Raw genomic sequence first — 15,603 nt, 5'->3', positions numbered from 1 at the left:
GGTGTTTCACTGCCGGGCACTGCACACACACACACACACACACACACACACACACACACGCGCGTAGCACAGAGACAGGGCAGAGAGTTAACGATGAATACTGTGCGAGTAAATCACCTGTACAGCTGCACAGTCGCCGTCTTCGACATGTTCTTCTTCCTGTAATATTTAGAATACTACCGAAGTATCGGTTCTCCTGACATCCCTTTGAGAAATAAAGTGGTGGAGCCAATTAGTACCTTTGTTCTTGACACCACAGTTGGCTTCCATGTACACTACAGGCTAAAGGTTATCCCTGAATAAGCAGACAAATCTGACATTTTTCAGTGTTATAGTGTAGGTTTGTGTTTGAGAACTTTTTGGCAGCCATTTATAAATGTGAAATTCTCGGGTATTGGCAAGTACACGTCTGTGCAACGATCCAATACCACATAATTTATTCCCAGCAGTGTCCTGTTCAACATTTTTCCCCCAGGATAGCAAAGTCATGACCCGCCCTACTCTGACAAAGGGTTTAACCTGAGCCAGGCAACAGTGATACTGATGTGATCATGCATGCTTAGAAGTAGACCTTTGTTAAAAAACCTACAGTATGTATATATCTGTTTTTTAATTGGTTTGATTGGATCGATGGTGATGTCCACAAATATATTGAGATGTAGAAAGAGACTTTTCCAGGAAGATCTGCTTACTCATAATAAAGAATAGGTGGAGTATTTGACGTGTCGAAGGGGCAAGTTACTACCTGCTCTGTACCTCCCTGATCTTTATTCTGCGAAATGGGATTGAACTGTTGTTTTCTGGAATTGAATTGTTTTTCCAGATTCTCTCCAGCAGCTCAAATGTCATTTGTACACTTAGATTATTATATTATTTCAATTACATTAATGTATTTCTCTACATAGGTTTAGTTTAGTCTTCAGAGGTCTTTACATATAAGATTTCTCAGGTGGAATTTCAGTGTTTGTTGCATAGCTGGTGGGATTATTTTGGGGTACATTTTGTATCCTCAGACTTAAGTGATTTGTTACCACATAACAGTGAATGTTAGATTATGGCGCTGAGCAACTGTTGTTCAATACATTCCACGAAACTGTCAAAATGGTGTTTTATGTGCATGCTGTTACGAAGCGTAGTCCATTTGACCATCCCTCCAGCCACATTCCTCATCCTGCCTGTGTGTGTGAGGACTTGTAAGTGCTGGCCAAACAAGCTTCATCACCAGTATTTGTGCCCAAGTACCAGCATGCCCCAAGATCTCCTCGTTCAACCAAATATGGGCATGTAAGACAAAAGACTCCTGTGGTGTTTCCCCTTATATTGTCTCATATTTTTTTGAGGTGGGATTGAAACAACAGCCTTCATTCTTCACAATACTCCCTTCAGCAACATAAAATTTAAGTCCCACTGTCACATTTACAAACATGGTGGTCATATATAGATGATCTGCCTGTCTGTTTGTTTCCCCTTCTCCCCAGTGTGTATTCCCTTATTGTTTCACATGGCACTGAAAATGCTAATCTTAATAGTGTTTTTTTTTTTATATAGTGGCTCGTTAAGAAAGTCACTACCTTGTAAATTTACTGTAATGTTTCTGCATTATTGACCTGAATAGTTCCTTACTAGCTGATTGGAAATCATTTCGTTTCATAGCCCCCAGCTCTCTGTGTGCCTTGTTTTTTTTCTTTCTTCTCCACATTATCAGACCAGCTGGAATAATATCAGCCACACCAGCAGCAGGCATCTACAGCCAAAACCCATAACTCTGCTTGTTTTTAATTCCCCTGCTTTGGGACATTGTTATTTCAATGACGGCTATTAAAATGCGTCAGCTAAGCTGCTGTCGTTTTACAGGGAAATTATATTTTAACCCCCTACAAAAGCTACAGAAATGAGGCCTTCATAATAATTCCAATTATAATAATTTTTGTTCTTATAGTTTTGAAATTCTTTTCAAATTTTTGCATTTGGGAACCATGAATTATTTTGAGTATAGTATATTTCAGTGTGGAGTCACAAGCATGCCTACAAAAATGAAATGATGACATTTTGTTTTCTTAATTTAAGTGGTATCTTATTAAAAAAAATATTCATATATACTTTAAGGAACATAAAGATACAAATGAAAGTGGGATCTTATCTGCTGTTTCAATGTAAATATAGATCATATGCTTCATTCAAATTGATGGTTGTTAATGTTCTAAAATGTCATCTTCCTGTCATGAAATACACAATTTTCTTCTTTGTATTGTAATTTAATTTTGTCTCAATGAATTCCATCTAATATTTTTTTATCATAATGATTGACTTCATAAATATGCAGTGCACTTACTAACCATTTAGAATAATTGCAACCTGTTACCCTTGAAGCTCTCTTTGAAGACACGTAGATTTTCTCTCTTTTGTGATAAAACAGTTATTTTTAGGAACCTAACACAATTCTTCAATAAGCTTTAAAGGTCTAAAAAACACATTAGGGGCATAGTATAATCCTCCAAATCCATTTGGGATAACAGCATTTGAGATAAGAAAGCATTACCTGAGTGTTATTAAGGTTGTTTTTGTTCTTTTCTTTTTTTTTCATTTATTATCAGCTGATACTGGTTTGATACATCTGTCATGAAAGACACTATTGTCTTTCAGAAACTATATTACAGCCTTCCTGTTTTTCATGATCCTGTGGAGACCGTCTGTAGTGGGGAGTTTGCAGGGGCAAAGTTCACAGGGTTTGGGCAACTGGAGAGCTGATCTCCTGCCCTGGCAGAGGGTGTCGGAAGTAGAAGAAAATAGCAAGGAACAGCTTTGGCCTCTGGGTCATAAGTCATCTAAAATCAGCAGGCGGAGGGACTGGTCTCATATTTTGGATCTTTGGGGAACCCAAGTGAGGATATCTTAAGAGACTCAGCGGGAAACGTTGAGTAATCCACTTGGGTTACCACATGGGTTTTACTGTGGTTTCAGCAGGCTCAAGCTTAACTCAGGTATCATAAATAGTGATAGACTGATACGTAACAATGTTAGCGCTCCCACCTGTAAGTTTTGGGGAAATTGGTTGAAATTTTCTTTGTTTTGATATCAGCATTATATGTTGGTCATCGGCAGCACTACTTCATAAATATTGGCATCAGCATCTGCCATTGAAAAAAACCCATATCGGTCGACCACAAATTATAAAAACAAATACCAGTTTTTGACTGCAGATTTATAATTAACATTATTACATTAACATTTTCCCAGACTTTAATGTTTTTTCTAGATATTTGTCATTAATCACATGATGGATTTGTTACAGAGTTAAGTTTATATTCAAAAACTGTGAGGTCATGAAAGCCCCATTGCTAGTGGGTTTTTTCTTCCACAGATGCTGTTCCCTAACATCCAATATTCAGATTAAATATTGTATCAAAGCACCAGCCCTGTCACTATCATTCTCCTCTAAGCCTTTTATACTTTCAGCAGTGGCTCTCTGTAGATTTTTCTACATCTCCCACTGCACTCAGTGTCAGAGAGCAGTGACGTCTCCCTGAGGATGAGAGTGCCATTCCTGCAAGTATTTACACAATAATTGCGGCTGACAGGATACAACAAAGCTGCAGAGACGATGGCAGGTGGTTTGGCTCAGGGACCATCCTGAAACCTGATTTTTAATTAATGCTCATAAATTTGTGCTGAGCTTGCAAAATCATTTGTACGATAAAGTCACTTGACTGCTGTATTCTGTAAGTACTGACAGTGCAAAGAGACGAGGGATCCTGTGAGTAAAGAGGGACCATTGGTCACTTTTTCGCCTGTGTCCAAGGATACAAATAGACTTTGGTGAATTGGACCTGTCATGTTTCTATCCGCCACCAGAGGGCGTGTCGGTCTGGCTGTCTTTCTACATCGAGTCCACACTCTGCCCAGCGAGAGTGGTCCTGTGTCTATCAGTTATCCAGATACGCAGCCAGTGCTTGGAGTGCCTCTCTCCTCTGAACACCTGGTCTGAACCATCAGCGGGGGTTCGGCCCGGTCCACGAGGGACTCTGCTCTGAAGCATTAATTTAAGATTGAATGCAAGCAGGTTGTCACTTTCTCACCTCTCCACTTGTTCTTTTACACATTTATACAACTCATGTTACACATTCTCTCTCTTTCTCTCCTAAACCCTTTCTGTCTCTGCCCCTAAGGGGTTTCACTTACACTCTACATGCCCAGACAGTTGCACAGGTCTGTGGTCACAGATTAGGGGGGATGGGGGTGTAAAACCCAACTGATTGTGAGAAGGCGGCAGTAGGGAGTTTTTATCAACAACAGAAACATTTCCTTAAAAAACTGTTTCTTGCTGAATTATTATAGCTGCCATCCTTTGCTCAGTGGTTATTTTAGGAAAGACTGAAAATAAAATGTGTTTTAATAGGCAATCCCTCATGCGATACCCCCATCTTTCTTTCCTGTTCACTTATTTCTTAATGGGTAACCTCTCTGACCAGCAGTGCATGTTCTGCATTGTTAATTTATTTAATTCCCGTTATTGTTAAAGGCTGTGACTCACATAATTTCTGGAGCTTTCTGTGGCACAGTTTCTGGTACATGAGCTTGCTCTTAAGGTTCTCATTAACGCTGATGCAGAGTTTTGGCAATGTAGCCTGCCAGGGTATATTGCACCAATAAATCAACTTGTCACTAAGGTATTCACACAGCTTGCAGCTATTTTAATGTTACAAACAGGTATCTCTGAGGATAAATGATGAAAACATACAAACAGATGATTGCAAACAGGCCCGAACACAGACTCCAAACTACAAGTAAATATATTTTGTGCTTAGTATTAAAAAGTGATTTTCACCTGTAGTGTGTTTGAACTGGTGTCAGTTAATTGTTTTGTGTGGTAATGGTATGTTTACCTCACACCAATTATCAAATTAAATAAATCGTTAATCAGACAAACCATCATCCTCGCAAGAAGCTGTGCGAGGAGAATAATATGCAATACAATTCTGTTGTAAAGACAGTATGGAAGTCACAATATTAATATTTTATTGTAGGAGCATTGAAAAAAACATTTCATGATGGTTATTTTAGCCACTAATCAATCAATTGTTGCCCTTGCATGGCCATTATCCTACTTTTGTGTATTTGAACAAAGCAAATCTTTTTTTTATTCCAACCATTCTCTGCCTATAATAACACTGTGCCCTTTGAGAAGTAGTTTAAATGTCATAATCTTTGCATAAACATTGTCATTTCAATTAGCCATGCTAGCAGCTCAACTACAATTGTACTGATTGCCTTGAAATATGGTGCAGACATTCATGCTGCACTCAGGATAAACTAGGGCTACAATCAGGTTAATTATTTTTATTTGTATAGCACTTTGCTTTATTAACAAATAGACTTGAAAACTAACGGCATTCCCATCAGCCTCGCCTGTACTTTGTATTTAGTGCTAATTGGCAAATGTTAGCATGCTAACACCCTAAACTAAAGTGGTAGACATGGTAAACATTGGACCTGTTCAACATGCAAGCAGAGTTCAGCAACCAATAAGACTTTGTATTAAGTATTGTGTTGAGGTTAACTTTTGAACCTGATCCTGAAAGATCTGAATCTGTCCTTTAGGCAACTTGGGTGTGAAGTGTCCTTTTTCATCCCTTTTTTCAACCCATCCCTAATTTAAGGTAATAAAGAAAAAAGGTCTGCACTTCCAAATACGTATCCACTTCGTCCATAAAATGTCAAACGTGTACATTTCATGACGTAGCGTCTCTTCAGATGTCTCGTCTGATCAGGATCATGGTCCGTGGTCATAATCTTATGGAACCACGTCAGTTTGGCATTGGATATATGACTACTATCACTTAACATATTGGCGTATAGCTTTATGTTTTTGTCTTGGCTTCAATCTGTCATCAGATGACCAGTTAGATATTTTCTGCTGGTGATTTCATCTGTGAGGACATTAGAGACCCATTAGTCTGGCCAGGGGCTGAGAGAGGCAGGAAACTGAGGTGTTGGAAAGAGTTACAACCTGTAGACAGTGATGGAAAACCTTGTACTGAAGATGACAAAGTCTCTATAACACCCAGAATAATCTGTGTGGACAGGTAGAGGCCTAACCTGGCTCACACAGAGTCAGGTGATGTTTTGTCACTGTGTTAAAATAGAAAGTTTAGGTAATGTGTTTGTTTCTGTTGCACGCAACAAGGGTCGAATGTCACTTCAGTATCAACATCATGCTGCTAGTCCAAGCCAGTTTATGTTGTTTTTGGCCTCTTTGTGCCTGCATTTGTGCACGAATATTCTTTTTACTTCTCTGTATTAAACGGCTCCTCTTCTTTTTGTGGCCACAGTAGCAGCACGATTCTAGGGAGGACAACGTTATTGGTCATATATATATATATCTTATTAACGTCATTTGGGCTGTCTGAAATATCAAACTTTGGATCACATATTCATGATGCTCAGAGGAGGTTATGAAATATCTCAACAAATATTGGATGGATTGTCATGAAATGTGGTACACGCATTAATGTTTCACTTAATGAATTGTAATAATAATAAAATCCCTTAAAACCACCAACACCATCTTGCAAAATAAGTGACAATCTCATCGACTTAAGCTTGAGTGTTCTTGGCTTTTAGTAACATGTTATGCATGCTAATCACACTAAACTAAGGTGTCGATCATTGCAAGCATTAGACATTCCCTGCTAAACATCAGCACATAGACACCGTCATTGTGATCATGATAGCATAACCTGGCATTTAGAGGTGCAATATTTTGGTTTTATTAAACATGATGACAACTAAAGCTACAAATATGAAAAGCTGTAAATATTTGGAGAAATTGTAAAAGTAAATTCGTAAAATAAATTGAATTTAAAATATCAAAATGTTTCAAAATATCTTTTCTTCCTACATACAGCTCAAGTTAAATGTGAGCTCATTCATTTAAAATAAACACATTAATGTGCTTGACTTTCTTGTCATTATTTCAGCAGGGTCCCATTCCAGCATTATGAAAGTAAAGCAGGAAGATACATTGACATCATATTGACGTCATGATATGAAACTAGATATCGTCATGTGTTCTCGTCATCATCGTTCCTGCAGTACAGTTACGTGATTCAACTTTAGATCATTTTACTGCTCTGGGTGAAAAGAATTGGCGTCATATTCAGAAAACGTCCCGGCAACCATATCAGCCTCGCATAGTTCAGATCAAATATCTAATGAAGGCACCGATAATGAATGAATCACTTTATGACATCAAGTTATAATGATACTTCATTGTGTCCTTATTGACCAGCTCTCCTTGGAAGTGAGTGACTACTGCTTGCTAACAGCCATATCATTAACTAGTACATTAACAGATTCCCAAACAAATACACACACACACACACCAGGACACCCGTGTGAGATATTTACGTGACCGATGTACAGTATGCCGCGTGGCTTGCTGCCATTTTGGCGCCTTTGTCTCTATGCTAGGGTGAGCAGCTTTCGTAAGTTGACACTTACTTCTTCATATGACATGTCATGTGGAGGAGGTCTTTTTGCATGTTTGTGGATATCATTGCCGCTCTGTTAACGCCAGTCTGGCAGGGGACAGTAACACGAGGCCACGAGGAGCTGATGCAGTGTGTGTAAATTAAACAGGTCCTCAGATCACTGTCTCTGTACCTTGTGTTTTCTTTCCTTGTGATGTTTTACCTAATTAAAGGGAAAGTTGTGCTTTTGCAGTGTTTACCATGTGGGTATTGGTGTAAGTGAAGAGGCAGTGTACTTGTAGTTTTTGGTGTGGCTGCAGTCTCAGACAGCTGGTTGTAAAAAGGCTGACATCTAACCTTGCTACCGTGCAGCTAGGATCAGGGGGCTTTGGAGCCACACCACCCTATTTAGATGGATGGGTTAACAGCAGCTTTTGGCCCAGTAGTGTCCTGTAAGGGTCAGTGCCAAGACCACTTCAAATGTGCAAACCATAATCCCCCTCTGACATTAATATTTTCAGATGGAAGCAAGCAGGGAGCATGGTGGGGGGTGGCAATGTAAGCAAGGTCTTTTTGGCTGGCCTTGTTTCATGCTGGCAGTGGTGATAGACACTAAAGCCATTACTCATGGTGCAGGCATGTCCAGAATGTATTCTTAGCCCCTGTCTTCCTATCAGTCACTACAGAAAGGTTGGAGGGTCAAAAAATAAAGAGGTAACCAGTCTGCAGGGCTGTCTGCACCGCTGCTGTTTACCAGGGAGGGGGTGATATTTTAAACCTGGGAGAGCTCACATATTTACCCCACTCAGCCTGACTGACTTGCCATTTGGTGGGGTGAAGACACTGGAGACCACTCATAGAGGACAGAAGAGGCAAAGAGAGAAGCGCTTTAGTTACTACTTGATAAGCAAGTAGCTTGCAGCTTTTACAAATAGAAACCAGTCCAGAAAAGAAGAGGGAGATTATCAAAACAAAAGAAGACTGAATTAAAGAGAAGGTTTGAGGATAAAGGCGAGGACAGAGGGAAAGACACTTGGGGGAGGTGAGAGGTAGCCAGGCTGAGCTGACTTTTCCCCAGAGGAGGAGTTGCAGTTGCCGGCCAGGGCAGGTCCCAGGGCCGGCAGGGCTGGCCCTACTGCTTCTCCACCTCCTTTCCTTCCTCCTCTTACTCCTCCTTCTCCTCCCTTTAACCATCAACCAAACTGCTGTGCAGTGATGAACTTACAGGCAGAGGCCATGAGCAACATAGGAATGCTTAGAAAATCCTGCCAAATGAACTTCTTTGCCTCAAGTGAGGGGAAACTCCAGAGGTTGAGCCTTCCATAAGAGGACCTCCACAGCAGTCACCTATTGTCTTCTCATCCATTTTTGTTGCACTCACTGGTTGAGTGCACTGAAAGACTGAGGGGATTTTTTAATCCTTTTTTTCTCTCCATTTTTGTTTTTGTAAACCGGAACAGTGGCAACCTTTTCAGTAGCACGGTGCAAGGACCAGCTCCACTCACCGAAGATGAGCCGGTGGCTGAAATGCACCTCCATGCACTTTGTAGGTATTCCCTGTCAGTCATTTCAGTTTGTCAACAAAAGCTATTTTTGTGGTTACTGGTTCTTCTGGTCCTATGCTTTCATCTAAAGCTGTGCTTTAACAAAGTGGTAATGCAGTGAAGGAATTCTCCCTGAGGCAAATAGGGCAACTGGGACAGTTCTCATTGGTGGATAAATTAGGTGACTCATTTACTGCTTTATAACAACAGTATATTGTACATGTTATCAAAGTGATGTATTTCTTGTGTTTTATTCTCTGTTGTGGTTATAACTTGTGTTCTCTGTTCATCTTGACCTCAAGTATTAAGTAGCCCACTTAAGTATGCTTCCTTGTAGCCTTAAGAATACTGTTCCCATGTTTTGCAGCCATCACTCATGGGTGGGATTTAATGAAACTGTGGTACAGCACATTCTTGGCACATTGTCCATGAACTGAAGTCTATTATTGTACTTCAAAATGAAGAATTACATTGCCATCCTGTCTGTTGTTTTTGTGTCAAAAATGGACTTTGTGATTCATATGCATATGTTTCCAAAACTGGAATTATAGGTATTACTCTCTACTGTTGAACGAAGTATGTATTTAGTAAAAGAATGATTTAACTATTTGGTTTAATACTGTCAAACATACTGTGTGTCTGATAATTCCCTATCATCATTGTCAGAACACAGACTGGAACAAGTATGATGATCGGCTGATGAAAGCAGTGGAACGTGGCGAGGTGGACAAAGTGGCTGCTGTTCTCAGCAAGAAGGGCATCATACCCACCAAGCTTGACGTGGAAGGACGCTCTGCGTGAGTAAACACCGAGAAACACACACACATCTATACATGGACACACACATTCATGTCCAGTGTGTTGACATTTGTAGTCAAAGAGGTTTGAATTTCTGCAATATATTTTTACAAACTGATAGGAATAAGACATGAACTGTATATTGAATTGAACATATACAGAATATACAGTGGTAAACCTTTTGTGTACTCACATACACTTATTGGTCGTATTGCTCACTGTTACTATCTACCATGTCTTACTGAATATTTTCAAATCTAAAAATGCTGAGCATCACAAATTCCAAACATTGTAGTCTCCCCACCACACATTCCTGACCCTGTTTGAAAGATTAAGCATCTATAAATAGGAATTCCCTTACAGTTTTGTCAGTCTTACTCAAAAATTGTTTTTCGAGAAACATCACTAATCACTCTCCCTGCATGACCCTAAACAGTTTTTTAAAAACAATCACACACCTTCCAAAATATGCACCATTTCAACCTTAATCGAGCTTCTCAGCATGTAAAAGGCATTGCAGTTGCATATTATTATGTGTCCATTTTTTTTTTTATCCAGAAATTTCTCTTTTAGTGTCCATCTGACTGGAGGTCAGTGTGGGAGTTGGTATAAAGAATGTTTGTGGCCACTGAAGGCTTGACCACATTGGCCAGAGGTTGTTTATGTAGTCCCCACAGGAAATGACTCCCTGCAAATTCAGATCAGATCCACTGTGCTGCTTGCAACATAACTAATAGATTTAGGCCCAGCTGCAGGCCATTATCAGGATCAGTTGACATCTTGAAGGACCATGTTTTATATGATGATTTTTCAGTGGGAACTGAAGAAGTAGCAGAAAGATAAGATGGGAAGAAATGGAAGGTGTAGGTAAAAAGTAGGTCAGCCTGACTGAAATGTACAAAGAGTTTTCTGTTGTTACATCTTGACCATCCCACAGCCACAAAACCACAACCATTTCAGCTATCTCATACAGACTGACACTTATTTTGGTCCTATTAATGATCATAATGGCCTGTCCTTGGAAAACAATGCATGGAGCTGTTTAAAAAAGCTAGTTTTCTTCCTAAATGTAAGCAGATTCCAACACCAACATTTTGGGAGGCCAGGCGCCGTCAGTTTAATCCTAGATATATGACAAAGTCACAGGTCTCTGGCCTGTGCTCCAGGTTTATTTTGACAAAGGCTTTGTTAGAACGTATAACTATGGAGCACCAGATCCCAGACGCAAAGGTGTCGAGTATTTTCAGCCGTGTGTGAAATTCTCTTGTGGCACCATTGCAAAGACCAATGATTGTATACATGCATGTGTGTAAATAAACACAATTATACACACAACCTGATAAATGCTTGGTCTCATAATAAGGTGCTAGAATTTGTCTTATCTAAATCTAGAACTGTGGCTACCAATTTTGCAGTGACAGACTGTAGAGGTTGTACACAAACACAGTCACGCTCATCACTTAGTGTTCCCCTGCCTGGCAGGCAGACCAGAAATAGTTAACTATAAAATCAACACGTCACCTTAAAGTTTAACTGAACATTTATGGAAAGAGGTCATGCTTATGCCAAGCCTACCCAAAACAAAAGTGAACCACAATTGCAACTCAGCAAGTCTGCTTATAGTTCAGAGGGCCACACACAGACCAACACATGTCTATGGCTCTCTGGCCTCTGCAAAAGCCAACAAAGGAATGTCAAATGATCCCTTGTAATCATGAACCTCTGTGGGCAAACTAATTACAAACTGTTACCCCACATATATGATTTGGTGTGCCCTGGATTAGCCTTACTGTGTTCAGCTAATGAATTCAGCTCCAACTGTTCTATCTCGGCGTCCAGCTGAGTAAACAGTTTACATCTCTGGAATGGCATTAGCTGGATCCCGGTGAGGTGAGCCCACCCATCACACCTGCTCATTCTGTGCAGTTGACGAGGGCTTAGCAGCGAAAGTGCCGTCCACATGAGCACATCACTCGAGACGAGCACTCGCTTGGCCCTGCAGCATCAAACTGGGACTGACTAAAGATACTGCTGCGTGGCCATTGTTTGTCAGGATTAGCAGTAATGAATTTTGCGCTCAAGTGTCTTTTAAGAATAACAATAACAAGCTGTGAGTTTCACAGTTGGATCTTCATGATGTTGCGCCCGATCTTATGACAGATTGAGAACAGACTGAATTATGAGGTTTGTGTTTTTTAATTAAAAGGACAGTTAGGGTTTTAATTATGTGGAATGTATTTTTAACACTGCACACATACTTTTAAGTCTTTGTCGACTTGCATTTCTTGAACTTGTTTTTCCCAACCACTAGTCCCTCCCTGCTTCCTCCGACAAAGACTTGAATCTTGCTTGAGATTGGTTATCTAGAACAAGAAAGAATTTAAAAGCTGCCACAGCCGCAGCATTTTGGCTATTTGACTGCTTTTAGAGACACACATTATCATATATGGCTCAGCTACCAGCATGTACCCCTCTGGTTTACTCTTCCCTGTCCACTCTCTAAAAATAGTAACCATATCCTGTAGGCTGTCAACCTGAAAGCTGCCCAAGGAGCAGGTGTGAAGATGACATGACATAGCTGTATGTGTTCTCTTAAATCCAGATCCATTAGTCTCCCGAAATTCATCTCTAACCCTTTTAGCGAGGTCTCCAGCTGGCTCAGCTGTATATATCTCAGAGTCAGTTCTTTGTGTGTCTGTTCAGTATCAGACATTTTGTTGTTTTGTTGGATTCTCAGATTTTGTCAGCAGTCTTAGCGATGCTGACCACAGTTATTAACTTTTTTATAGGGGACTGTTTTAGTGGATTTAAGTCTCCTCAGATCTGACTGTTTGTTCTCTTGCGTATAGTCATAATGCAGATGTATGATTTTCAGTCTAAAACATCCTCGAAGCTGTTGTTGTCGTTCCTTATTCTTCAAAAAGTCAGAACGAAATCCACTACCCCAGTTCAAGTTTGCAGTTTGAGTATTTTTGACTCTGTTCAGAAGCATTTCTTCAGGTTGCCCTCTGGAAAAGGCTGTGACTCATGAACTTGGCGAGTCACATCACTTAAATCCCCCTAACTTGAATAGCTCTGGTCTGCTTCCTGTCTGCTGTTTGCTCCGAGAGGTCAGGACCCTCCACTGCTCCCTAGAGAACCAGCATCTCCTGGCCATCAACACAGCTTTTAATACCCGCGCCAGTGTTGAGGTGACAGCCTAGCTGTCTCCTTGGCAGATACCTCGGGGTTAGTGTATAAACAGGTTCATGTGGCTTGTTGGGTGACAGACTGAGATTGGTTTACACACAAGTGCTTTGCAGACCTTCATGGCTAGTGGCGACAGTGCTGCTGTGGGTTAAATCAGAGAAGGGGAACAGGAGTGTTTCCAGTCAAAAGTGACGATTAAAGACGTTGTCAAACTCGTACAGTTGAGGAGGAAAGTAACAAGGGAATATACATATTTTGTGGTAATTAAATAGGAATAAAAACAATCACAATTCATGGTTCATTTAGTAGCTGTTCTGGGGCTCTAAGCGAACCACATAATCGTCATCAGCAGATTAGCAGGAGTTTGCCTAGTTGAAAAGGAGATGTAGATATTCAAATTCCATGTCCATGTTGAGTTCAAAAAGTGACATGACTTGTGTTGTTTGTTAGAATGCATGCTGTTTAGTTTTCACATTATGCAAACTAGACAGTGAACACCGAGGCAAAACTCAAAGACATGAATGTTGTCATTGTGTGATAGTGAGATTATTCTTAAACTTGAACTCTTATCAACATATTCCCTCAATTTGAATAGGGAAAGAGGTGGTGCCCTCACAGCAGCGATCGAAATTAAAGGTGTACTGTTGTCCCGCAGTCAACAAAAATAACACCTGGGACACAAAGGTACAGTGTCTTGGACACTTCTGGAACAGTACAGAAATATATCATTACATTTTAATTGAGTTCAAATTCAAAAAATGTGAGGCACACACACTCTGTGCTACGTCACATGCTCACTTACACACACAAACTCATAGAGAGGTCTCTCCCTCTCCTCTTGTGCCATGTGGAGCCATGTTGACCTTCCTCTCTCTCTCTTGTCTCTGGATCTCTGGATTAGGGTGTTCCTATAGCTTATATGTATGTAGTTTATTTGAGTGAGAGTCTAGTGGTACACAAGCTGTCTCTAGTGGTACACGCAGGAATCATTTAAAACACATAACACTGTTAATATACTACAAAATATTGAATGGAAAAACTATGAGATCGCTGAAATAGAATTTCAAATAAGTTTTGCATTTCCCGTAATATTTTGTTTCATTATCAACCCTCTATAGTCACCATCATTCATGTAGCTCATACTTGATTATGTCATGATGATGCCCATGATTAGTTACGAGCTAAAATATGATAGCAAGATAGTAAGTAGAGTTAAAAATGAATGGCTAAAAAACACTGTAATGGGCAATTGTTTTTGAAGTGCAACTGTGGAAGAGTGGACCCTTTTCCACCAAATGACGTAGCTCTGGTTCTTGAACCAGTTTTGTTCCCGTTTCAACAGCAGGCAACTATAAATAATTCTCTTATTAGGAATAAACCTGCCTCCTGTGTCCATAGCTGAATAGGATCTAAAATCTTCTGAGGTGGTACATGGTGTAAAACGTTTGAGACACAGTGAAATATAGGATGTGCCTGTAGTGAGTTTGTGATTATTTGGCTACATAATAATAATGTTCAAAAAAGTTTGCATTTGCAATACAGTTTGCAGGGATGCATTTCTTGATCAAACAGCTAGAAATAAACAAGAAACTAACTCAACCAATGATTAAAATTTGGGGCTTCTTGTTATTTGCTTCAAGAGTGCAGATCTAGCTTAGAGCCAGGTGTCTATTTGAAGAGAGAGGGATCTCTTGTCTTAAGTTTCACCCTCGCCTCCCTTCCCTTAATGACCTATCACTTTTTCACTTGCCCTCCTTTAAAGCGTGCTGTCTACTCTTTGCCATCGCCATCCAACTCATGCTCTGTCTGTTTTTTGTCTTATTTCTTCTCCATCTCTCTTCTTGCTTCTCAGGTTTCATCTGGCTGCAACGCGAGGACACCTAGACTGTCTCAATCTCATCCTGGGACACAGCGTTGATATCACTGCGACTGATGCCACTGGTGAGTTCAGTAGGATGAAAGCAGTACCCTGGAGCTGTATTTATATACTTTGATGTGTTTCCAATATTTTGTCCACTCCCCCGATATATTGGTGGAGGAAGTAAGACTGTGGAGATACTAAGAAACACCTTGCAGTTATTACAGACAGTAATACAATTCAACAACAAACATTTGACTGTTTATTTAGTAAACAACCAGATAGGCACTGTTTCTCTGTAGGTGGTTTATGTCTGAATTAAAAACTCTAAAAAGTGTGTGGAAAGAGTTTGTGTATTGCTTTTGCCATGATTAAAAACACACTGTTCACCTTGGTCTCAAATACAGTATGTCATTTCTACAATATCACATTATCAATTTAAGCGGGTTACAGTACTCAGTGCCAGTTTCTAGAAAGAAGATGAGGATGTGCTAGGCAAAAAAATTAGTCTCATTAGTGGTCTGTTTCTTTTTCCCACTATACAGTGTGCAGCTCAGCAGCAAATGTGTTCATTTTCTTCATTGTGATGTAAAATAAGACGGAATAATGAGCAAGAGACATTCAGTGATACATCCCTTCTTTCAAAAGCAACCATGACAAAAGGTTCAGGCAGTGAGGACAAAATGGAAGGAACAAATTACAAATAGTCTATTGTATTTTCTTATATATTATATTATTTATATAT

At 39.9% G+C, this 15,603-nt stretch overlaps 1 protein-coding gene across 1 annotated transcript in view; it reads left to right on the top strand.

Annotated features, from left to right (window-relative positions):
- Positions 1 to 15,603, top strand: part of uacab (uveal autoantigen with coiled-coil domains and ankyrin repeats b) — a gene marked incomplete at its 3' end in the record, with an annotated part of 40,345 nt that overhangs the window by 12,992 nt on the left and 11,750 nt on the right. The window contains 2 exon segments of the mRNA XM_035652175.1: positions 9,680 to 9,810; positions 14,853 to 14,941. Of these exon segments, the coding sequence (XP_035508068.1) occupies positions 9,680 to 9,810; positions 14,853 to 14,941 (220 nt within the window).

The sequence above is a fragment of the Morone saxatilis genome, unplaced genomic scaffold (genome assembly GCF_004916995.1).
Source record: "Morone saxatilis isolate NCDOM2014 unplaced genomic scaffold, NCSU_SB_2.0 Contig11, whole genome shotgun sequence".
Taxonomy (NCBI): domain Eukaryota; kingdom Metazoa; phylum Chordata; class Actinopteri; family Moronidae; genus Morone; species Morone saxatilis.
Note: the sequence above shows the minus strand (reverse complement) of the source record. Positions and strands in the feature narration are given on the sequence as shown.